At 34.6% G+C, this 23,084-nt stretch overlaps 5 protein-coding genes across 5 annotated transcripts; 3 read left to right on the top strand and 2 right to left on the bottom strand.

The window, feature by feature from the left end:
• Nucleotides 1–314: 314 nt before the first annotated feature.
• On the bottom strand, nucleotides 315–1,971 carry LOC18096165 (protodermal factor 1). Its single transcript, XM_024595143.2, has 3 exons — nucleotides 1,744–1,971; nucleotides 1,007–1,340; nucleotides 315–872 (listed from the first exon to the last, which is right to left on the bottom strand). The coding sequence occupies exons 1-3, from the start codon at nucleotides 1,898–1,900 to the stop codon at nucleotides 542–544; spliced, it is 822 nt and encodes a 273-aa protein (XP_024450911.2). The 5' UTR covers nucleotides 1,901–1,971; the 3' UTR covers nucleotides 315–541.
• Nucleotides 1,972–8,408: 6,437 nt separating this feature from the next.
• On the top strand, nucleotides 8,409–10,660 carry LOC7468743 (taxadiene 5-alpha hydroxylase). Its single transcript, XM_002302111.3, has 3 exons — nucleotides 8,409–9,580; nucleotides 9,768–9,955; nucleotides 10,209–10,660. The coding sequence occupies exons 1-3, from the start codon at nucleotides 8,632–8,634 to the stop codon at nucleotides 10,503–10,505; spliced, it is 1,434 nt and encodes a 477-aa protein (XP_002302147.3). The 5' UTR covers nucleotides 8,409–8,631; the 3' UTR covers nucleotides 10,506–10,660.
• Nucleotides 10,661–11,358: 698 nt separating this feature from the next.
• Nucleotides 11,359–15,491, bottom strand: LOC7480730 (phosphatidylglycerophosphate phosphatase 1, chloroplastic/mitochondrial). Its single transcript, XM_002300849.4, has 6 exons — nucleotides 14,764–15,491; nucleotides 14,596–14,673; nucleotides 14,336–14,409; nucleotides 14,138–14,245; nucleotides 12,993–13,124; nucleotides 11,359–11,796 (listed from the first exon to the last, which is right to left on the bottom strand). Exons 1-5 carry the CDS (start codon nucleotides 15,452–15,454, stop codon nucleotides 13,008–13,010), a joined length of 1,068 nt encoding a protein of 355 aa, XP_002300885.2. The 5' UTR covers nucleotides 15,455–15,491; the 3' UTR covers nucleotides 11,359–11,796; nucleotides 12,993–13,007.
• A 1,728-nt stretch (nucleotides 15,492–17,219) lies between these two features.
• Nucleotides 17,220–18,580, top strand: LOC7480729 (xyloglucan endotransglucosylase protein 1). The gene is made up of 3 exons (XM_002302110.4): nucleotides 17,220–17,643; nucleotides 17,727–17,920; nucleotides 18,014–18,580. Exons 1-3 carry the CDS (start codon nucleotides 17,359–17,361, stop codon nucleotides 18,417–18,419), a joined length of 885 nt encoding a protein of 294 aa, XP_002302146.4. The 5' UTR covers nucleotides 17,220–17,358; the 3' UTR covers nucleotides 18,420–18,580.
• A 2,458-nt stretch (nucleotides 18,581–21,038) lies between these two features.
• LOC7480728 (xyloglucan endotransglucosylase protein 1) lies at nucleotides 21,039–22,760 on the top strand. The gene is made up of 3 exons (XM_024595146.2): nucleotides 21,039–21,758; nucleotides 21,843–22,036; nucleotides 22,135–22,760. Exons 1-3 carry the CDS (start codon nucleotides 21,474–21,476, stop codon nucleotides 22,523–22,525), a joined length of 870 nt encoding a protein of 289 aa, XP_024450914.2. The 5' UTR covers nucleotides 21,039–21,473; the 3' UTR covers nucleotides 22,526–22,760.
• The last annotated feature ends 324 nt before the right edge of the window (nucleotides 22,761–23,084 follow it).

Raw genomic sequence — 23,084 nt, 5'->3', positions numbered from 1 at the left:
AGTGTTTAGTACTTAATTCCTACAGCTGTGGTATGCAGTAATGCATATCTGTGCCTTAATTTCTGCTCTGCTTGCTGCTTTACATAAAGTCTATTCAGTTTTCATTTACTCTGTTAACTTAGCATGCATCGTCTGCTGCCATTTCTATTAAAGGAATATAATCTAGTATATTGGATCTTTGACAAGAGAACCTTGTATTTTTCTGCAAATTCCAATTCATGCAGCATGTTTCTTTTGCTCTCTTGTATACTCCTCGTGCACATTGAGTTGCGCATGCAGACCCTCTTTTTAGTATCGCATGAATAAAAAAGGAATAAAAATTAAACCATGAATCTTATTGAAAACTAAACAAGAAAACATCAACTTAAGCAATATTCCAATGTCAACATAGTTTCTATCCTTAATATGGCCTCCAAGTTGATCATAAGATAGGTCGCATATGAACCTAATTAAATAGCACACACCCACAAAAGATATACCAATTAATTATTTTTTCCACAAACTGAACTGTGAAGATGAACAAAAGATATATAATCTCTCATCAGACTCTGGGCTTGAGTCTGCCCTCATTGGCCAGCTTGAAAAGATGTCCCTGTGCTCCTGCAGCCTTGTTGGAGGCTAGTGAAGCAACGAAATTCTCCCTGACTTGCCTGGTTGTGAAAGGGAACCTGTTGCTCACCATGGAGTTGAGCAAGGAAGCAGTACCTTCTCGGTAGAGTGTCCCATACCCATCAGTACGTGTGTTTGAAAGTGCTTGCTGCAAGGTCATACTCGTTCCAAATCCTGGCAACCTAGTCACACCAAATGCGTTTCCCATTGTTCCCCACCAGCCCAAAACACCCCATATTAGTGCAGGGTGAGTTCTCCAGTAACTGTAAATTAAACAAACAAACATACATGTCAGTTGTTACTATAAGGGTACTACATAACGAGTATATATTTAACCTATTTCATTGCTTAGAATTTCATATTTAGTTTACATTTTGAGTGGTTTATGGAAACTTACTTGCATGAGAAGGGTGAATTTGGGTCAGGAATGAACGGAGGCGTGGGGGTGAAAGGGGTGCCTGGAGTAATACTTGGGGTGGTTGGTGGGCTTACAATGACTGGTGTTGGGGGACTGCCTCCTGTGGTTGGAGGGGTGGGGTGGTATCCACCTCCTCGCGGAGGGTTTGATGGTGTTGATGGAGTAGGTACACTTGGCGGGGTTCCACAATTTCCACCTGAAGGGACTGATGGTGTTGGATTGTAGCCTCCACCTGAAGGAGTTGATGGCGTTGAGTGAGATGGTGGGTTAACAGAGCTACCTCCTGAACCATGTGAAGGGGTCCTGTGTGAACCTGTCAATTAGAATTTGAACCATTAGCAGGATATATATATATATATATATATATATATGGTGGAAGAAGTTGATTTACGGAGCTTTCTTTAGCTTAATGCTATTAATAATTTGAGCAATCTCCGATATGATATTTTTCTTCTCACTATCACTTGCATATTTAGTTAAAAAAATTATACTACAGTAGCTTGTATACGCGCGAACACATAATTTACAAGTTAGCTAGTTAGTACTTGTAATAAGAAAAAAGTTCGTCGCTTCACTACATGGCGTTGTTTCATACTGAGCATGCAGAAATCAGCACTTGATTATATGTATAGATCATGCATGAAAGATGGGTGCCAGTACTGTCGTTTAAAGTACGAGTGCCTGTGTGTGTGAGAGAGAGGGAGAGAGGGAGAGACCAGAAGGGGGACTTCTTGAATGTGGATCTGGGGAGTAGTAGTTCTTTTGATCTTCAAAGGTTGTGGCCAATACAGGGAACGCCAAGTTGTGAGAAAGCAAGCCAGCGGCCAAAACCCACATCAACATTGAAGCCTGCTTGCTTTCCTGCTTCTCCATCTCAATATTCTTGGAGAACACTAGAAGTAAGTTGGGATATAACTGAAAGGTGCATTCTTCAGTGAAGAAAGCGGGGATTATATAGAGTTGACAGAGTGAAGTAAATATTAGCAGGTGAAGGAGTATGTGGTTAGTTGATTTGTTGCCGGAGCATTAATTTGTGCTATTAATGACTTGCACTGATGCGATAATGCAATTAATCCAACCCCCGCCACATGCCCAAGCTCACTCTTGCTAATGGATTGTTCTCTCGTTTTAAGAACTCTGATGTGTGAATTGCCACCATTGCCATGGAGGTTTTGCCAAGGTTACTACGAAATGAATTATTATATATGCTTGTTGGAAAAAAAAAAAAAGTGTGGCAGGAGTTTATTAACAGCAAAATAATAAGTAAAACTAAAAAACAAGAAGAGGATTCAATAAAAAAAACAATTTTATTAAGTGTTTTCTCTTTCTCTTTACATATATTAATTATTCCTTAGATTAAAATTTTATTTATAAACCTCAGGTTCTAGGCAAATAAGAAATTAATTAAACTATTAAAAAAATCTTAATCTAAAGAGAAAATGTATTATGTCGTCTTTATCGGTCAATTGTTTCTGAACCGATCGACCGATTCTTCTATTTTGCAGAAAAATTAAAATTTAGTTTACTTTCAACATCCCCTCTTAAAATTGATTTCTTTATAACTCATAGCATATTTCTCATCTTGACAAAAACATCATATTTGAGTGGCTTTATAAAAATATCTATAACTTGATCTTGTGTTTTTATATATTTGACTTCAACTTTCTTGTTTGTAATACAATCTTATTGGAAATTAAATTTTGTATGTATGTGCTTACTTCAGTCATGAAATATTGGATTCTTAGTTAAAGCAATGACTAATGAGTTGTTTATATAAATTTTTGTAGGCTTCTCATGTGGCATTCATAACTCTTTCAATAATTTTCTTAGCCATATGGAATGACAAACACTTGTTGTAGTAGATACATATTCATCTTCTCAAGTTAATAATGTGACTATAGGTTGCTTCTTCTTAGCCTATTGTCTTCTTTCTTTTTGGTCTAGGAACAAATTTTCATGTGTCATTCTTCTCAGTTGATGCAATCTCTTTATTTATAGCAATTCTCTATTTTTCATCATTTATTTCTTTTACAAACACTAAAGATTTACATGTAGCAAGATGACAATATAGTGATAGATCATCATCAATTGGATTAATTATCTTATACAAGTCATCAAGACTCTTCATCTTTCTATATTAACTAAGTGAGCTGCCACTACTGGAACTTCTACTAGAAGAAGAAGAGGATAAAGGTGAAGTTGAGTTCATTGATGATTGTGGAGGTGTAACAAGTTATTGATGATTTTTATATCTCTTCATCAAAAACTGGTAGAAATTCATACTTCTCAACATCGTCTACCTTCTAATTTCATGCTCTTTCTTCATCAAATTCGACATTTCTATTAATCACCATTTTTTATTTATTAGGGTTGTAAAACTTGTATTATTTCGACTTTTGATTATAGCTCACAAAGATCAATTTTTGCTCTTGTCATCTAGCTTGGTCCTTACTTGATCATCTGCATGCATATAGTCAATGCTTCTAATTATTTTCAAATGAGTAACACTTGACTTTCTTCCATTCCATGCATGCTTTTTATAATAGAGTCATGTCATTTAAGCTTTTCATGGAAAACCTATTTAACAAGTAAATAACATAATTTATAACTTCAACCCAAAATTCATTTGGCATTTTCTTGGTTTTAAGTATGTTTCTCGTCATATTGAAGATAATTTTATTTTTTTTCTTCACCATGTCATTTTATTGTGGTGATCTAGGCATTGTTAGGAGTCTTTTTATAACATGATCTTCACAAAATTCATTAGAAAAAAAATTCACCACCAATATGACAAGATTATAGAACAAGTTCATACGGTGATACTGTAGGATCAAGTTGACTTCATTTGACAAGCTGAGATTAAACTATAGAAGTAGGCTCAAAAGCACATAGACATGATTTTCCTGTAAGGCCATCTTGTGCTGCAACATCCCCGAGTGATCAATGTGACATTCAATTCCAACCTCAATAAAACTGATCAAAACCCATGTCTCAACTTGCTCCATGCCATGGGATTGAACCCTCACCGTGTTTCATTATCTCTTAGACTTTAAGCTGTTTGAATTCAGGACTACGTTTTTTTTTTTTCAGAGACTCCGTTCAGCTGGTCCCGACTTAAACCACTAGAAATGATTCATTTCCCGAGCGGCACATTAAGTTTTTTTCCTCTAATTTATTAAATCTGGAAGAGAAGAGACACAGGGGGGGGGTGCCTTCCTATTCATTCTCTCATCGGACAAGCTATCAAATATTGAGCCCAAGAACTATGATATCCTGCCCCAATTTTGTTTGGTCCAATACACCATAAAGATTTGAGCCCTGCTAGCCCACAACCTCCACTATTTGATTATATCTCATATCCCCATTTCAAATAAATTAATGGTGTCTTACACCAGACCATTGAAAACAAGATCAAGCTCTTGTTGGAGTATTTAGATCTTGTACTAGTGAGTAAGATGGTAGATTTTGTAATGAAAAGAAAATACACAATGGTTTCTCTTTGACAGCACAGGCTGTTGCACTATATTTGTACACGTTCAGCTTGAATTGTAAAGCAGACAAACGCATCATGCAGGAACAGGATCGGATGACCATGAAAGATCATGACACTTGGCATACAGAGGGAGAAGGGACCCATGATTTTGAAATTACAGGTTGTAACCTTAATGGTTGTGGCAGAGAAGTAGTTGACGCAGAACAAAAATGTCAGGTGATGAGTAAATAATGACAGCTTCATGCGTCATCCAAGGCAACGGAGCCGTAAAATGACACCAGTGTTGCTGCCTTTGACCACCTCTTCTTCTTAACATATGCAGGGATAGAGAGAGATCTGTGTATTCTTTTACTCTATATTTTAAATTTTAAATATTTAAATTGAAAAGTTATATTACTATTTTCTGCCTCAAGTTAAATGGATGTGACCTATTGAAGTAAAATTTATTAGGAGTGTGAAAGACGGCTTGGCCATTTCTGTAGGACATTCTGAATTTCTGATCTGTCTGGGAGAGGAATGTCAAGTCCCACATGAACGCCGGTAAATGTGAAAGGCCAGCTACCTCATTATCTTTAGCTGGTAGCCCTTTCTTGTGTCTTGAATATCAATCACACCGAGGTCCTGAGTCCTGACACATTATTTCTTCCGAATTAAGTCCATTTTTGGGGACCATTTTTAAAGTGGCCCACATGCTACATGGTAGCTTTTGTTTTTATTATATATATATATATATATATATATATATATATATATATATATATTAAAAGTATATTTTACTTTAAAAATATTAAATTTTTTTTTTGTGTTTATTAATGATTTTGATATGTTAGTATAAAAAATTGAAAAAAATAATATATTTTTAATTGAAAAAACTTTTAAAAAGTGTTTTATACTATTATATCAAACCCTCGCTAATTCAACTTTTTATTTTCTAATAGGTTTGGTCTTAAATCTTTAAAAAAAAAGTGTTTAGGATTTATTGGGTGTTTATTATTTTTGTGGTTTAAAACTATTTTTAAAGTATTTTTCAAATTGTTTTTATCTAAAAAAATATTAAATTAATATTTTTTAAAATATTTTTTTTATAGATTTAATATGTTAATGTTAAGAAAATTAAAATGAGATTTTAATATATTTTTAACTAAAAATAAATATCAAAAATTTAATTGACCGTATTAAAAAAAATCATGATGTCACGAGTTGTCAAATTTGGGCTCTTAAAGATAGTTGTTAAATCGGACTCCCGTCATGTATAACTGGATTGGATTAACTCACAAGCCATGTTCTTGCATTTCTTTTTCTTTTTCTTTTTTTATTTAATTGGGTTTTGATAGGTCATTGAGGTTAACCAGATGTAAATTTTAATTAGATAAATAACCTTTACAAAGCCAACCTAGCTTAGGTAGGTTTCGAGTCATTGAGTTTGAGATTAACCATCAAAAGTTGAACAGGATTTAACAATTATGCTTTGAAAGCAACAAAAGATTTCTTCAATTAGTAAAAACAAGATATTTTAAAATTTTAACATAATTTCATAAAAGTTTTGGAAAAGTAACATATATCAGAAAAGTATTAGGAAAATAAAATAGTTTGAACATAACCACTATTCATAATCGCAATTAAACATAATCGTTATTGAAAATAAATATTATTCCAAAAACCATGATCCTCTCAATTCAATTAACATATATAAAAAGTAAAGTAAAAATTTAATAAAAATCTAATGGCTAAAAAAACTAAAATATAGAATTTAAGATTCAATAGCCAAAAAGAAAGGTTCACCGAGAACATACCAGAGCTTTATTTTCGACACACTAAGTATCTTTAGAAAGACTTTAACAAGATGATTCTAACAATATTTTGAAAGATCACCAAACATTATCGTAATTTGTTAAGGGTTTTTTTCAGGATTAATTATGACCTTCTTTGGTGTTCTTTTAATGTGTAGTTAGAATTATCTTGTCGAGATCTTTCTAACGGTATATGTAACGAAAACAGAGTTACAATGTGTCCTTGGTGACCTTATTTTCTCTTTGTTTCTTGACTATTGGATCTTCAATTCCATCTTTTGGCTATTGAATTTTTATAAAATATTTGGTTGACTTTTGTTTAAGTTAATTACTTTGCAAAAATAAGATATTATGAAAAAAAAATCACTAAATAACTGCTGTTTCAAATAAATAGTTGTTTCAAAAAATATATTATGAGATGTGACCACTATTTTAAATAGCGGTTATATTCAAACTGTGTTATTTTTCAAATATTTTTCTAATTTGTTTTTATTTTTTAAAATTTTTTAGCAAACTATGCTATTTTAATTACAAAAAAATCAGCAAAAACACAACAATGAAGGAATTCTATTTTTTTTTTCTGTTTCATAATGTAAATCATTGAGCACTAAGAAAAAAGACATGGAAAATTTTATTCCAGTAAATTCTATGTCTATCTATATGAGTTCGCATAAGAGGGATCGGTTGAGTTTGCCTGCGCTGATGGAAAACAAACCATAATCATTTTGAAGCGCTACAAATTTGAGTAAAATATTATTTTGAAAAATAAATTTTAAAAAATATTATTTTAATATATTTTTAATAAAAAAAACACTTTAAAAAAATAACTATTTCCACACTTTCATCCTTAACATTCACGTAATTTATTTATTTAAATAATTTTATATACAAACCCTACTATTGTTATTATCATATTGGTTGTAATATTTTTACAATCACTACTATTTACTATAGACTTTATTACCATTAACGTCATTGATAAAGTTATTTTCTAGTTTCAGATTAAAAAATTACATTTCATTTTGATTTCTAGCTATCATTCCAAACACGATATTGAAAATGAAACGTCATTTTGAATTTTTGTATTTTTCGTTCCTAATTTTTTCATTTTTATTCTGGATTATTGACACCGTTTGCACCGCGTTCTCAAAAAATTTAATTCTGTTTTGCTAAAAATTAATTTTTTTGTGTGTTTTGAATTGTTTTGATACGCTGATCTTAAAAATGATTTTTAAAAAATAAAAAATATTATTTTAATGCATTTCAGCATGAAAAACACTTTAAAAAGCAATCACAACTACACTCCTAAACAGAAAACAAGCACCTAACTATGAATTAGCTAGATTTAAGAAATTCTGGAAAAAAATATGTTACTTGTCAAAAATTACTTCGTAAGCATGAAGAATCATATGGATTCATGAGTCAACATCGTAGCCGAGCAAGAGTCTCGTGTCTTTAATCCTAAAGGGTGTAGCTTAACTAGTCAGCTTCTAGGTTTGCTTCCTAGAGGTCACTAGTTCGAGTTCTACAAATCTCAGGGCTACTGAAGATTTACATGGTCGTTAACTTCAGGACCCATGAAATTAGTCGAAATACATGCAAACTGACCCGGACTCCTATGTTAAAAAAACAAAAAAGCCTCATGTCTTTTATATAAAAAACACAACACAGAAGATAGATCCATAAGTTCTGCTCCGTCCCTTAGTAATTAATGGCAAATCACAAGATCCAGCCAGTGCAGCATATCCATATTTTTCACACCATTAGAATGGCTCAGTTCCAAGGTTGAAACTCCCTCCTAACCAGCTAGCATCATCATGGGAGAGAGGATCAGATTCCACCCCCTCTTTTCCAGACTTCCTAACAAAGAAATTAATCTCGATTATATTATTTATTGGACTTGCCAGATCTTTAGGGATACTCTGATGATTAAATACTCATTGACGGCAAGGCAACAGGAGATTCTGAAATCTCTGGGGAAAAAATATCAGAGACATTATGGTTGGACGTTGTCATTCTTCAAGAGCAAAAAACAGATTATTAGCACATGCAAGAACATGATCACTGTTTCGGTGCCCTCGTTAATAAGTTATGCAATTCTTCTCTCAAAAAGTCAAAAATAATGGTGGGAAAAGGAGAGTAAAAAATATGGAGGGTCGGTTATGGCTGTGATCGGTTGACTTTCTTAGATGCTTAACGAACTTTGACTTACTAATGTCTCTCATTCATGCACATGCATATCAACACTCGTTCACCTGGTGATGAAACATAAGCTATAAATTTTGAGTTCTGAGACTAAAACTCCTCACACCTTCTAAGAAATGACCATACAAATATGCTCTTTGCTTTTCTGGGCTTTGTTTTGCTCAACAGCAATGCTCCTCGCCATTTTTTTGAAACACAGAAAAGGCTGCGGCAAGAGTGATGGAAAACTACCACCAGGGGAAATGGGACTTCCTTGGATCGGTGAAACAATAGAGTTCTACAGATCACAACGTGACAACCAATTGTTCGAAGAGTTTGTTCAACCACGGATCACAAAATATGGAAAGATATTCAAAACGAGGCTAATGGGTTCTCCAACAATCATCGTTAATGGTGCTGAAGCTAACCGGTTTTTCTTGTCCAACGAATTCAAGTTGGTAGTTAGCTCATGGCCTACTGCATCAGTTCAGCTCATGGGCATAAATTCCATCATGGAAAAGCAAGGGGAGAAGCACCGATGCCTTCGTGGAATAATCGCCACCAGCCTTGGCCCTGCAGGGCTTGAGATTTTAGTGCCAAAAATTTGCGACTCAGTTCAATTGTACCTAGATAAAAATTGGAATGTAAGAGAAGAGATCAGTCTTTACCATTCGACCAAAGCCTTGACGTTTACTATAGTTTTGGAGTGCTTGCTAGGGCTCAATTTTGAGCCTGGAACCCTGAATACTTTTGAGAGAGTTTTGGAAGGAGTTTTTGCACCACCTATTTCATTTCCTGGTTCCAAGTTTTCAAGAGCCAAGAAAGCAAGGCGGGAGATAAAAGAAATGTTGATTAAAGTAGTAAGGGAGAAAAGGAAGAAGATGGAAAGTGGTTTAGGGGGGGATGAAGGAATGTTATTTTCCCAATTGGTAAGCGGGATGATTCGAGGGGAGATCAGTGAAGAGGAGGTTGTTGATAATGTGGTTTTGCTAGTGTTTGCAGCTCATGACACAACATCTTTTGCCATTGCCATGACCTTCAAAATGTTAGCTGAGCATCCAGACTGCCATTCTCTCCTCCTTCAAGGTACTCTTTTCTTCACTATTTTAAGTTTACATGGGAAAGATTTCTAAAATCAGAGGGGTATACCATGACAATTCATAAGAAAATATAAGTGCAGTTTCAAACTCGAATATGAATTTAGTGAACCAGCATAAGAAGCACTTTCTTCCCATGATTCTACTAAATCAGTATATATTATTACTCTTGGCAGAACATGATGACATAATGAACAAGAGGAGATCTGGAGAAAATCTAACAATGGAAGACACGAAGAAAATGAAATATACATGGCAAGTTGCACGTGAAAGCATGCGGCTTTTTCCTCCTATCTTTGGCTCCTTCAGAAAAGCTATTGCTGACATTGAATATGAAGGATTCACGATTCCCAAAGGGTGGAAGGTACATATCGATTCCGAGTCCTTTCCTTGATATCGCCACATAAAACAAGCTCAAAGACAATAGAAATCATGGCCCCAATCTTCCATGCTTATATCACGGTTTAAAGACAGTTCCACGGGTCGGCTTGATATACAAGCATTCTAGATATTGGAGAAAACACGCAGCAACAGAAAAATGCATGTCACAAAAAATTAGCCTTGAAATATCTGAACAATGATTCATCACAGATCTGACTTCATCTTGTCTTCTGCAGGTTCTGTGGACAACATATGGCACCCACTACAATGAAGAATATTTCAAGGATCCTCTGACTTTTAATCCAAGAAGATTTGAGGAGCCAATTCCACCATATGCTTACCTTCCCTTCGGTGGAGGACCAAGACTTTGTGCAGGAAACCAACTGGCAAAGTTGAATATCCTCATCTTCATCCACTATGTTGTAACGCGTTACAATTGGTCCTTACTCTGCCCTGGTGAACAAATCACCATGGACCCTCTCCCATTCCCTTCCCATGGAATGCCCATCAAAGTTTCTCTCAAGTCATCTTAGAGTAGAACAAACATCGGGATTTTTATACTTTGTACACAAATGTTTAATTTATCAAGAATCATGTCCTACAAACTTGGTTTCACTTTCTACATCTACTGATTCATCCAAAATTCATGTTCCACAGCATTATAAGGGCTAATCTTGTTTGGATCTCACATCTACAATCATATACAAGATCTCTGTGGATGCCTGAGAATGTACTCAAGCATTCTTAGCAGGCCTGGATCGAACCTTTTCTCCCAGCTTGTGATATAGCTTTGCACAGTAATGACTTCATGCATAAGCAAGCATTTCAAGCTCGACATATTCTAAAGGCTACCAACACAGCATACTTCAAGATGGAAGTAGTCTAAACAATTTCAATTTGTAACCCAACTCCGGAAATGCCAAACCCACCCTACCTAGATTTACTACTAATAATATAATATTGGTTACTGTATTAATACCTCGGTATCGCTATTAGTGCGTAAAATCACTAGATCCATCTCGACTGAATTTGCTTTTCAGAGTTTTCATCCTAAAATGCTACTGATGCAGCGAACCTTAAGATCTCATTTTGAAAAGTTTAAAAGAGATCTAATAGAAATATAATAAAATAAAAACTTATTCCAAGTCATTATCATTATTGGAATGAAATTAAATGATATTACAAAGACAATTAAACTATGATAAATTAGATTTATTTTGTTCAAAAAGCAAAGAATACAATAATCTTTCTCATACATTAAACTATAAGGTTCAGAATTTATTATTCATCAAATATGTTGAAATTTAAGCTTTAAATGTGTTTAAATACTTCTAAAAAATTAACTCTTATGGATCTATTCTTGTAGGCTGAATTGACTCACTTACAAAAACTAACTCAAAACCTTTACTAATAAACTCAAACCCTAATCCAAACAAGCCTTAGATTTTAACTGAAAATAAAATATTAATTAACCCCAAATAAACCTTGGGTTGTAGCTAACAAAATAAAAATAAAGCCTATAAGTCTAAGTCTTATTCTATCATGAGAAAAGAAGAAGAAAAGAAAACATTATAGGAAAGAAAACATTAAAGGTCTAATACAAAACTTATTTATAGCAAATAAACAGCCCAATAATCCTAAGAACTAAAAGAGAAGTTGTCGCCCTTTGGTTTCCAAGTTAAAATAAGATTCTGATCTTAGCCTTGTATTTATCCTTCTCTTGGAAGGAAAAGGATGCTCCTTTTAATGCTTCTCTTTGCCGCCTCATTTGTTTTCTAAATCAACTTGGATTCATTTGTTTCATTTGTAGTGTTTTCTCCTCACCTGACAAGGAAAATAAAATAAAATAACAAATCATAATATTTAAAGGAAGCAGTTTTATTATCGAAACTTCATGACCAGGTAAATTGGATCATTCTTACACATGAATTAAATGTATTAAAATCTTCTCTTGATACTTCAAAACATCCTCAAGTTTAGCTTGCACAATCAGTCAATTTAATAGGCCCATTTAGAGCATGAAATAGATTTTTGGTATTAGACCTTGTGAGGCCATTTAGAATGTATAATGGATTCTTGTGTTGGTGTGTGCTGATACACATCAGCTAGAATACAAAAGTCGGTGCGGCAAATCTTAGATCGAAGGGACTATAAAATAACAAATAAATAACCAAAACAAGGAGAAAGAAGAACAGCGTCATTGTATGGTTCAGTTCTCGAAGATGTTTACTCCTTACACCACTCCAGATATCATGGAATGCTCAGAAAAAATCCATTCCTCACATCAGTCCAAATCTCATTACTTGTAAAAGATACATCCCGGCTTGACTGAATATAGATTAGTATTTTAGTACCTCATAGCTAATGTAATCTGAAAGGTTAGATCCTAGAACATGTATTTCCAAAACATAACAAGAACTGCACGAATATTTTATGATGTCATCATTTCTCATGTATGACAGCATCACCTTATCTTACTCTCAGCATATACCCCCCCCCCTAACAGTCTATCACAAACTACACAAATCATCTCTTCATTCTGCAGGAACTCTGTCTCCATACATCCCCCCCAACACACACACATGTATGGATGCAATTACATGTTGAACATGTCCTCTAACTCGAATAAGGAATGTAAATAGGTTCACAATGCAAGGAAGAATTGATGATGTCTGGCATATGTAGCAACCAATTGTAAATACCCGAAGACATTAATCATCTCCAGATAAGTGGCTCTCCTATAATAGAAAAAACTATGCCCTGTAAATTGCTTGATTGTGATATATGATCAATCTAAGATGAAATTTGCCAATCTAATGAGGCCTTTATAAGTAAAAAAAAAAAATAATTGGCTTTTCATTCCCAGTCTTTCTTTTGGAAAATTCTCATTCAGATTGTGATTGACATAAAAACTCACATTGGACAGTAATTAATCAATTAAATAAACAAAATTTGATTCCCACATGTAAGAAATGACCTAGCCAAGAAAATTGTTGGTAGTTACAAGTATGATGTTGCACCTGACCAAAGTTTTCCTACTGAGGTGGTGGATCTTTGACGCATTGCATGGCATCTGGCAATAGATTATGACTGATTGGCTTCAATCCTCGTTTAAACCAATAGCCCATAAGAGAGGTTTCTAGTTTCCGCACCTGTAAACATTTTATTTCATCCAATCAATCAAGTATTCAGTGGAAGCAAGAACAAGCTACACATTTATCCTCTTATTCTCTGAGATTACAACAATGCAGAACAAAAAGTATTAGCAAAGAGAACTTGCAGATCCATTGACAACTGCCATTTTAGTTCCAACAAGATTGTCTATCTTTCTTTTTCCTTTTTTTTTTTTGAGAATGAAGAGTCAGATTATAGAAATAAGAAAGATGGATACAAGTGAACAGGGCCACATGCTACGAGACAGTAGAAGCAATCCTCAGCTAAAAAAAGGAAGCAAAAACAGAAAATACAGAGGATAAGTCAAGCAGATTTGTCTAATCTTTCAAGTAGTTCTACGAGTATGTGTAAATGTACAGTTACTTAGTATGGTAAAGCAACTTAAGTAACTATCTTAAGAAGCTACAGCTATCATGTCAACATCCATACGTTCACTTTATATTCCATGGCATCTTATGGAAAAATCTCAAAACATGTTATTATATCAGTGTGTTATGATGCTATAATTGTTTCTACATTCTTTCTCTCCTAAATGACACAAACTTCTTAGCAAAGATGAGAAAGCAAAAAACACAGGCGGTATCACGCGAGCAAGATCAGGGAGTTAGACCCACTTGTATTAGCAGAAACCTAGGTACAATTTTTGAGGGATACAACAGAAATAATGATGAAAATTTCTGAGGGAGAAAAAACTCCTTCAAGATGATAAATATTGATAACGTCAACTGCATACCAGATAAAAATCTTGGAAACAAAAGGTTATTATTGGGAGGTTAGGATATGCTCCAATATATACCCAAAAAAGGTGTTAGTGGCATCTTATTTGCAACACTTCAGCCCTTACTTTCACATCAAAACCTCTAGCAGGACCCTTTCAGCCATGAAGAAGAAAATAGCGTACATCTATTCAAAATACATCTACACACTCTTTTCTTATTTTACAAGGATGCCATAAACTCAAATTTAGCATCTCAAAGAGAGGATGACTAACCTGCCTAACAATGAATGGTTCCTCTGCAAGACTCAGTGGCTTCGTTAATACTGTCAAAAAGCCATTTCGATTTCCATAAACAATATCTGTGAAAGGCCGATCACCCACCTGAGAGAAACACAAGCACGCTATTCACATACAATAAACACAAAGAAACCAGGCCAACAACTCAAAGAAGCTCAGTTAGTGTGCACATACCATTATAAGTTGTGAGGATTTACAGCCAAAGTGCTTTTCAATTTCTTCAGATGTTCCAGCAGGTTTCTTTACCCCTATAGTGTGATACGTAAAATTATTAAAATTTGCAAATGGTACTGCGGACAGCATATTAATTAAGAAATAAGTACAGCATATGAAATAAGCAAATTATGCACAAAAAAATGTCAGCTTCCACATTGGATAACCATAAAAAAAAATCCTATAAAATTAAAGCTCAAACTGGCAGAGACGAATCTTACTGTGCCTTATTACTTTAATTCCAATTGCCTTCTCAAGTGCCCTGGCTTTTGAGCCATCATGATCATACTCAAAGAGACCTAACTCATTACACCAACAGCGCACAAACAGGTTAGTAACTTAATACCGGAATTAAAATCACAATTGCAAAAGGGTCTTGCCAAAATTACCAGCAGAGTTACTGAACACGGCAATATCATTCCCGAAAACAGATTTACACCTCTCAATGGACGGACTAAGAGGACCCCAAAGCGTCAAAGAGTAAGGCACAGTAATAGTGTTATCCTTATCAAACACCACACCTTTAAAGCCTCTCGCTTGCAACCCTCCCCAGTCGATGTACCTTATGTCAGGCACTACAACATGAGGCAGAGCCAAATGCCGGTCCTTAACAAACACGGAAGCCGAAGAAACAATGCCTTCAACGTTAATTCTTTGGCCTAATGCAGCTCTCAAATCCGTCCACCACATGTTTGATAAAGGCCCTCTCTGATTACCAGTTTCGGTGTCTCCTGTTTCTTCAATTTCTTGGTTTTCGGTTTCTGGGTTTTGGTTAGCGTTGGTGTTAGTGTCTAAAGAACATTGAAATCGGTCAAAAACTGAAAGGTTCTGATCTGGGTCCGGGTAGCCTTTATTATTGTTAGTTTGGGAATTTTTTTGCTCTTTGCCGTTTCTTTTACAATTGCTTGTAGGGTGAAGAGCGAGGGAGCATATGTTTTTGGAGTGTGTTTGGTGCTGTGAAGAGTACAAGCAGGTGGATTTTACGATTCTGAGATGGGAACGATGAAGATGGGAGTGAAGAGAAGTTGGCATGGGACAGCCGGGTAAGGGAGCCACATAGGTGGTGGTGGTGCACTGCATTTCCAATCTACTACTCTTTGGTTTTTGTGTTTTTAATATTCATCTTTTCGTAAACAACTCCATTTTAATTTCACAGACAGGCCGGCCAGTTTGTGGACCTGTGGTTTGTGGTTGTGGGCTGGTTCCAGAGAAAAGAGCAGACTATGCGCCACTGTGGTTCTAGCTGGGTCTGGGTTTCCTGGACTCTTTCTGGACTACATGCTATTATAATTTGGGCCTTGAGCCTCAGTTGATTATAGCTATTTACCTTAATTGAAAAGAATCACGGGCCTGGGATTTAGGGTTTGCGGCTTTTCACTTGCTCGCACATGGGTAATTAAGATTTCTTTGTCCTGAGAAATTATTAAATATATTTTCACTTATAACAGATATTTTATAGACAAAATAGGGTATAAAATAGCTGCTTCGTTTCTTACCCTTTATTTTTACTCATGTTTATAGGGATAATAACATATTTAGTGTTTTAAGATTTTTTAAAATAAGAAAGAGCGAAAGAAATGGAGAGGATTTAAAAAAAAGAAGTAATATTTGTTTTTGAATATTTTTTAAAGATGTTTTTGCTTTGAAAAAATATTAAATATTTTTTAATAATTTTGATGTGTTTATATCAAAAATAAATAAAAATTATTTTAATACATTTTCAAACAAAAAACACTTTACACCACAATATCAAACACGCACTTAATAATTATATTAAATCCACATTAACCATCATTTAAAATCTCATTTATTGTTATAATTTGAAGAGTTCATAAATAAATTAGAATAAATAAATTCATTGAATTGTAAAAAAAAAATTAAAATACAAATATTGAATATGTTATTTTTTTAGTGTTTGTACTGAAAAAACCGAATTAGATTTTTCATGTTTCAAGTAACGAATTGGTCATGTTTATGGAACCAAGGTCATTGATTTGAAAATCGGTAATTAGTTTTTTTTTTTCATAAAGTAAAATAATTATAACCATCTATTAACTGTAGAAATGAAATCTCATTATTTATTTCTCTTTGAATCATAGATTTTTTTTAAGATCTTATTTGTTTTTATGTTTTAAAAGATTTTTAAAAAATTAAATATTTTTTATTTTGTTTATTTATTTCAAATTATTTTTTTATATATTTTCATATCGTTTTAATATATTGATATAAAAATAATTTTTAAAAAATAAATACTACTATTTTCTCCAACGCTCCTAAAACTATGGGCTAAAAACTGTAAACGAGCAACGTTTTATATTGCAATTTACAAGCATTAAATTTAAGTATCAAAGCCAAAACTTGACACCTTCAAGAAAAGCATGCTAGAAAATAATTGAAAAAAAAAAAAGACAGCACACGAGGAGGAAAGTGATCCTTGGAGTTGGAATTTCGAGATAGTTCTGGATAAACTCACGGCCAGTTGACCGAGGCTAGGCACGTCCAAAACAGGGAACGCCACTTGAAAATTTCTCACCCAACGCGTATTGTCTTTTCTGTCTCCAGTTTGACAATATGCTTTATGCTTTGCCAGCTCTGTGTCATTATTGCAGCACCGGACATTCATTTTGTAGGGACAACTCGGTTTCGGCTCAATTAGTCCAATAACTCTCTTCTCTCCTGTGCAATTGCCCCCTGACCAAACCCCCTCACTTTCACATAGAAGATAGAACCACTTTTTTCTACATTCCTGGGCTCCTTCCTCGATTGACATTGCAAGCCTGTGTCCAGTCCTAAAATACTATATACATATGCCAGCTATAACTATTTTTTAATCAACTAGCTACCCATGAAAGCAACTATATAAGGGACCCGAGCTCAAAGTTCCAACATCACACAACACATTTAGCTCTCTCTTGATAAATCTCTTGCTAGCTGCTGGTATATATAATATACATCTCCTGATTGTTTGCTTGGAAAAAGATAAGATGTCGTTCGTTCGTTCGAGAAAGCTTTCTTCAATGCTTTTGTTTACTCTGTTATTTGCCTGTCTGATGGGAGCCTCCAAGGGTGGCAATTTCTTCCAAGATTTTGACATCACCTGGGGCGATCAACGTGCTAAGATACTAAACGGTGGCCAACTTCTCACACTCTCTCTCGACAAGGCTTCTGGTTCTGGCTTTCAATCCAAGAATGAATACTTATTTGGCCAAATCGACATGCAAATCAAGCTAGTAGCAGGCAACTCGGCTGGTACTGTCACTGCATACTATGTAAGCCGCGATCCTTATCCTCGATTGAATTTCTTCTCTAGCTCGTAAATTTGCGGTTTCTCATATTTTTCTTACTTGTGCAGCTATCTTCTCAAGGGTCGACCCACGATGAGATTGACTTTGAGTTTTTGGGGAATGCAACTGGAGAGCCATATATTCTCCATACCAATGTGTTCTCCCAGGGGAAAGGCAACAGAGAACAACAATTCTATCTCTGGTTTGATCCCACTAAGGCTTTCCACACCTACTCCATTGTGTGGAACCAACAACGCATTATGTAAGTAAAAAATGCTCAAATTTCAATTCTTCTGTATCGTCACAAGCCGAATTTCAAATGCTAAACTTGAAATATGTTGTGCTTTCATTGCAGTTTCTTAGTGGACAACATCCCAATAAGAGTGTTCCATAATCTGGAATCAATCGGTGTGCCATTCCCGAACAAGCAAGCCATGAGGATACATTCAAGTCTCTGGAATGCTGATGATTGGGCAACAAGAGGGGGGCTTGTAAAGACTGACTGGACACAAGCTCCTTTCACTGCTTCTTACAGAAATTTCAAAGCCAATGCTTGTATTTGGTCATCTGCATCACCTTGTACCTCCACCTCTCCCAATTCTGTGCAAGACAATGCCTGGCAAGTTCAAGCACTTGATGCCCCGGGGCGCAACAGACTTCGATGGGTGCAACAAAAGTACATGATTTACAACTACTGCACTGACTTGAAGCGGTTCCCTCAGGGTCTCCCACCTGAATGCAAGCGATCAAGATTTCTTTGAAGAAGCTACACGTTAATGAGTTTGTCACGTATTATGAAAGTTCTTTATTCTTTATGCAAAATAAAATACGTAAATGTAATATGAAATAAATCAGTTTTAATTCTTTATTCTTTTACAAATAAAATGTAACATCAAATGAATCGATTTCAATTTTTTAATTATCCTCTACTTCCGTTACGATTATTGCAACTCGTCCTCCATCTTTTACAATGTGCATGAAGAAATTTTCTCAAGCATCCAACTTGAAGTTTACGGTGCAACCCGTTATAGATTAACTTTACATTTACGGTATGATTGATAGTAATGAATGATTTTTGTCAATTTATACATGGCCGGCCTGTATTAATGGCGGCATTTCAACTTCTAATTGCATCGTGTATATCCCAGGTGATGTTTTTGGTAAAAGTAGAACCTGTTGCTAAGAGCTGAAGATCAACTTAATAATTGGGTGTCAAACAATCAATTATACCAAATGATTATTGTGGTATATCCGTTCTAATCACTCAAGTAAAGATGAGTTATTTCCAGTTCTGAAAGAAATCCATTCTCTCCATCAGCATAAACTATCCTTATTACTCGAAAAACTATTTGGCTTTCGGTTCCTCTCTAGCTCATAGATCGACTGATTTAAACTTCAAATAGTATATTGTGCTTTGCACTCGATTTCCCTTAATTGTATATTAATTTGTGCTTTGGGGTTTGAGGTTTGAGGATAATCCCGTGTTTGTGCATTCATCTTTGTGCTTATAATAGTGAATTGCTCACTATTTGTTTATCCTTTTTTTTTTTAGATAAATGTTTTTCTCATCAATGAATCTAGACTTGTAAAAATTAACACCAAATCTTGATTTCCAAACAAATTAAATTCATTAATTAATTATTTCGTAACAAAGACACAGCCCTTGCTGAAACCCCAAAACCCACCTAGTTAATTAATCTGTTCGTATTGGTCACCAGTTGCTTGTCATCATATTCCAAAAGTTTTTACCAAAAAAATTAAATTGAAATTTTCAGAGTTCCACCTTTTGAATAGAACTCACTATACGTGTTCATTTTATTTGTTATTTTCAAATCTCACATGCCAATATAGCCAGGCTTAAATTTAAGTTCAGTTATTTTTGTCGAAGTGAATGAGTATTTAACTTTGTTTCCATGCATGTTAAATATTGCTTAATCCTCGTGATTTAATAAAATAAAATAATTAGTTTTTTTTTTATTTCGAAAACTATTGTTAATTAATTTTTTCGGTCCTAATTATTTTATTAATAAATTAATTCTTCAATAAATTTCAGTTTGTGTATTATCTTACTTTGTTTTTTTCTTTTCTATTTTAAAAATTAGAAAAAATAAAAAGAGCAGTGGATGAGATAGAAAATTTTATTAAGAAAGAGTTTATTTGAAAATATAAATATTAAATTAAGGATGGTCAAGAACAGAAAAAGAATTATTTAATTAACTTTAATTGATGCCACAAGAACTAATTAATTCGTTTCAATAAAATACGAGGACTCGATCGGGCATATTTTTATGTGCATGTATATATTAAAAATAAAATCTCTCTTCCATAGTCATATTCGTTCCAGAACAAAGAGCAATTTTTGTTTTCTCACAAAAGATGACAAAGAAAAATACGGTATTATTATATTACTCCTTAGCTTAATTTGCAGTGTTTCCTTGCCACTTAATTTTAATTTTTTCCACCATAACTATTTGATTAAAAATTAATTGAGCAGGCAACCTCGTGGTGTTAAGACAAAACTCAATGACATGGAATTAAAGTTAAGCTTTGATGATGTTACAAAATCAAATATATTCAAGAATAAAGTTTTTTTTATTGAATTATAAGTTAATTAAATTAATATTACTTTAAATAACTATTTTCTTTAAAATAAATGGAAATGTCTTTTGATAAATACCTTTGAATACCTACAAAAAATCTTATTTTGAAGGATTTTAGGCCCTCGGATAATAAATTCAGAAATCTTAATAAATATATTAAAGAACATTAAATTCTAAAAATAAGGTTATTGTTATGTTGAATATTAATGTGTTTTTTAATGTAAAATATTGAACAATTTACCTCAACAGTAAATGTAAAATATTAAATTTTTTATCCTAATAACATTAATGAAAAAAGAAAATCTTTTGCACTTACATTAGTTAGAAAAGGTATCACTTATACATATATTAATAAGCAAAAAAATAATTGGGCTTGAAACACTTGTTGAGCCCATGAACTTTAAGATCATATTATTGGGCTCAAAATCAAGACAAGCTCATGGGAGCCCGGCTCATGCTCGAGCCCACATGATGCCGCAACACCAGGGCTCGAGTGCTCCCCTCGAGCTCAAAGTGCACTTGATATGCTCCATGACTATTCTTGAAACTCATTGTAAGCTTTCTATTAAATATTAAAAAAATATATCTATAAATCTAAGTTAGATCAAAGCTACATCAGGAATCTTCTAGGCAATTTTAAAATACATGTTTCTAAATATTGGGCAAAGACCCACGAGAACCAAGTGAAACCAAGGCAGGTCAAAAACGGGAAGACTCTTTCATCCTTCGTATTGCGCATATATAGATGAGGAAAACCACCCAGCGCCTAATGTCTCGTCTGTCTCCGGTTATAAAGTCGACGCTTTGAGCAAGCAGCCAGGCTCTATCTGAAGTTGTCAACTGACCATCATTTAGTCATACAGCTGGGATTTAGTTATTTTATATGGTCAACTTGCATGGTTTTGGCTTCCATCAGTTCAAGACAAGCTTTCTCCTATTTCAAATGTTTCACTGAAACAAAAGGCACACACGATTTTCTGCCTTCCTGGGTTTCTTCCTCTCTCCCTCTCATTAATTTGCAAGCCTGTCACCAGTCAAAAAAGAATCCAAATATGTAAGCTCTCTCTGTAGAATTTTTATATCAACCAGGACAGGTTATTGCCTCAAAAGGACCTATATAAAGGAACCAAGCTGCAGTGCTTCTAACATCATAGAACACAATTCTAGCTCTCTCCTCATCCTTACTACACATCTCCCTATCTTGGAAAAGCAAAGATGTCATTCTCTTGTCCCAGTAAGCTTTCCTCAATGCTTCTATTAGTTTCGTTACTTGGTTATCTAATAGGATCCTCAAAAGGTGGCAATTTCTTCCAAGATTTTGACATCACCTGGGGCGATCAACGTGCTAAGATACTAAACGGTGGCCAACTTCTCACACTATCTCTTGACACTGCTTCTGGTTCTGGCTTCCAATCCAAGAATGAATACTTATTTGGCCGAATCGACATGCAAATCAAGCTAATACCAGGCAACTCGGCTGGTACTGTCACTACATACTATGTAAGTCTTGATCCTTATCCTCCAATTGAATTTCTTCTCTGACTCATAAATTTGAGGTTTCTCATATTTTTCTTACTTGTGCAGCTATCGTCTCAGGGGCCGACCCACGATGAGATCGACTTTGAGTTTTTGGGCAATGCAACTGGAGAGCCATATGTTCTCCATACCAATGTGTTCTCCCAGGGGAAAGGCGACAGAGAACAACAATTCTATCTCTGGTTTGATCCCAGTAAGGCTTTTCACACCTACTCCATTGTGTGGAACAAACAACTCATTATGTAAGTAAAATATGCTCTCAACTTTCAGTACTCCTGTATCACCATACAGGTCCCGAATTCCTAATGCTAATTTGCAATTTGTTGCGTTTTCATTGCAGTTTCTTAGTGGACAACATCCCAATAAGAGTGTTCCAAAACCTGGAATCAATTGGTGTGGCATTCCCGAACAAGCAAGCCATGAGGATATATTCAAGTCTTTGGAATGCTGATGACTGGGCAACAAGAGGGGGGCTTGTAAAGACTGATTGGACACAAGCTCCTTTCATTGCTTCTTACAGAAATTTCAAAGCCAATGCTTGTGTTTGGTCACCTGGATCGCCTTGTACCTCCACCTCTCCCAATTCTGTGCAAGACAATGCCTGGCAAGTTCAAGCACTTGATGCCCCGGGGCGCAACAGACTTCGATGGGTGCAGCAGAATTACATGATTTACAACTACTGCACTGACTTGAAACGGTTCCCTCAGGGTCTCCCACCTGAATGCAAGTGATCAAGATGCCTTTGAAGAAACTAGACATTAAGCATCCATTGGTTCATTTTTTTAGCAAGTTTGTCCTAAATGATTAGAACATGAAATTCTCTATTTTTTTCGTAGAATATAAATAATGTAATGTGAAATAACTCAATTTCTTAATTCATGTTAAGTTACTCTCTGTTCTACTTTCTTTACAAACCTTACAACCCATCTATATTACCTTGGCAATAAAAATTAAACATTCGATCAACACATCCCCAAATGAGCATTTTGATGAAATCTTTAGTGTACGTCAGACGTAATCATGTTAATTATCAAAGTTGGTCTTAGACAGGCCATATTTCATCTTAAATGCCTTGAAACTCCATTCCGACTGCCAATCCTCTATCTTTTCAGTACTATGTTAGAAAGGAAAGGTTATTTTGTAAGAGCTGGGAAGTGCTTCTAGTAAGAAGACAGTTTTGTGTTTTCTCACTCACTTACGATCACCAAACAAGAGATATTTATTATCTTTTGATACATAATCTTCAATTAATACTCATACATCAAGTACATGAGTTGCTACATTCAAAAT

This window comes from Populus trichocarpa, chromosome 2 (genome assembly GCF_000002775.5).
Source record: "Populus trichocarpa isolate Nisqually-1 chromosome 2, P.trichocarpa_v4.1, whole genome shotgun sequence".
In the NCBI taxonomy this organism is placed as follows: domain Eukaryota; kingdom Viridiplantae; phylum Streptophyta; class Magnoliopsida; order Malpighiales; family Salicaceae; genus Populus; species Populus trichocarpa.
The sequence above is the reverse complement of the archived record's forward strand: the minus strand, read 5'-3'. Positions and strand labels throughout refer to the sequence as shown.

Bases quoted from the DNA above. Each gene is read 5' to 3' on its own strand.
- LOC7480730 (XM_002300849.4), bottom strand. From the start codon at position 15,454: ATGCAGTGCACCACCACCACCTATGTGGCTCCCTTACCCGGCTGTCCC. The intron at 14,674-14,763 runs GTAATTTTGGCA...GTAATGAGTTAG, and splicing joins CGTGTTCAGTAACTCTGCTG to GTCTCTTTGAGTATGATCAT. The intron at 14,246-14,335 runs GTATGTGCACAC...TGTTTCTCTCAG, and splicing joins AATCCTCACAACTTATAATG to GTGGGTGATCGGCCTTTCAC.
- LOC7480728 (XM_024595146.2), top strand. From the start codon at position 21,474: ATGTCATTCTCTTGTCCCAGTAAGCTTTCCTCAATGCTTCTATTAGTT. The intron at 21,759-21,842 runs GTAAGTCTTGAT...TTACTTGTGCAG, and splicing joins GTACTGTCACTACATACTAT to CTATCGTCTCAGGGGCCGAC. The intron at 22,037-22,134 runs GTAAGTAAAATA...TTTTCATTGCAG, and splicing joins TGGAACAAACAACTCATTAT to TTTCTTAGTGGACAACATCC.
- LOC7468743 (XM_002302111.3), top strand. From the start codon at position 8,632: ATGACCATACAAATATGCTCTTTGCTTTTCTGGGCTTTGTTTTGCTCA. The intron at 9,581-9,767 runs GTACTCTTTTCT...TACTCTTGGCAG, and splicing joins CCATTCTCTCCTCCTTCAAG to AACATGATGACATAATGAAC. The intron at 9,956-10,208 runs GTACATATCGAT...TGTCTTCTGCAG, and splicing joins CGATTCCCAAAGGGTGGAAG to GTTCTGTGGACAACATATGG.
- LOC7480729 (XM_002302110.4), top strand. From the start codon at position 17,359: ATGTCGTTCGTTCGTTCGAGAAAGCTTTCTTCAATGCTTTTGTTTACT. The intron at 17,644-17,726 runs GTAAGCCGCGAT...TTACTTGTGCAG, and splicing joins GTACTGTCACTGCATACTAT to CTATCTTCTCAAGGGTCGAC. The intron at 17,921-18,013 runs GTAAGTAAAAAA...CTTTCATTGCAG, and splicing joins TGGAACCAACAACGCATTAT to TTTCTTAGTGGACAACATCC.
- LOC18096165 (XM_024595143.2), bottom strand. From the start codon at position 1,900: ATGGAGAAGCAGGAAAGCAAGCAGGCTTCAATGTTGATGTGGGTTTTG. The intron at 1,341-1,743 runs GTCTCTCCCTCT...TCTAATTGACAG, and splicing joins TTCAAGAAGTCCCCCTTCTG to GTTCACACAGGACCCCTTCA. The intron at 873-1,006 runs GTAAGTTTCCAT...TTTAATTTACAG, and splicing joins AATTCACCCTTCTCATGCAA to TTACTGGAGAACTCACCCTG.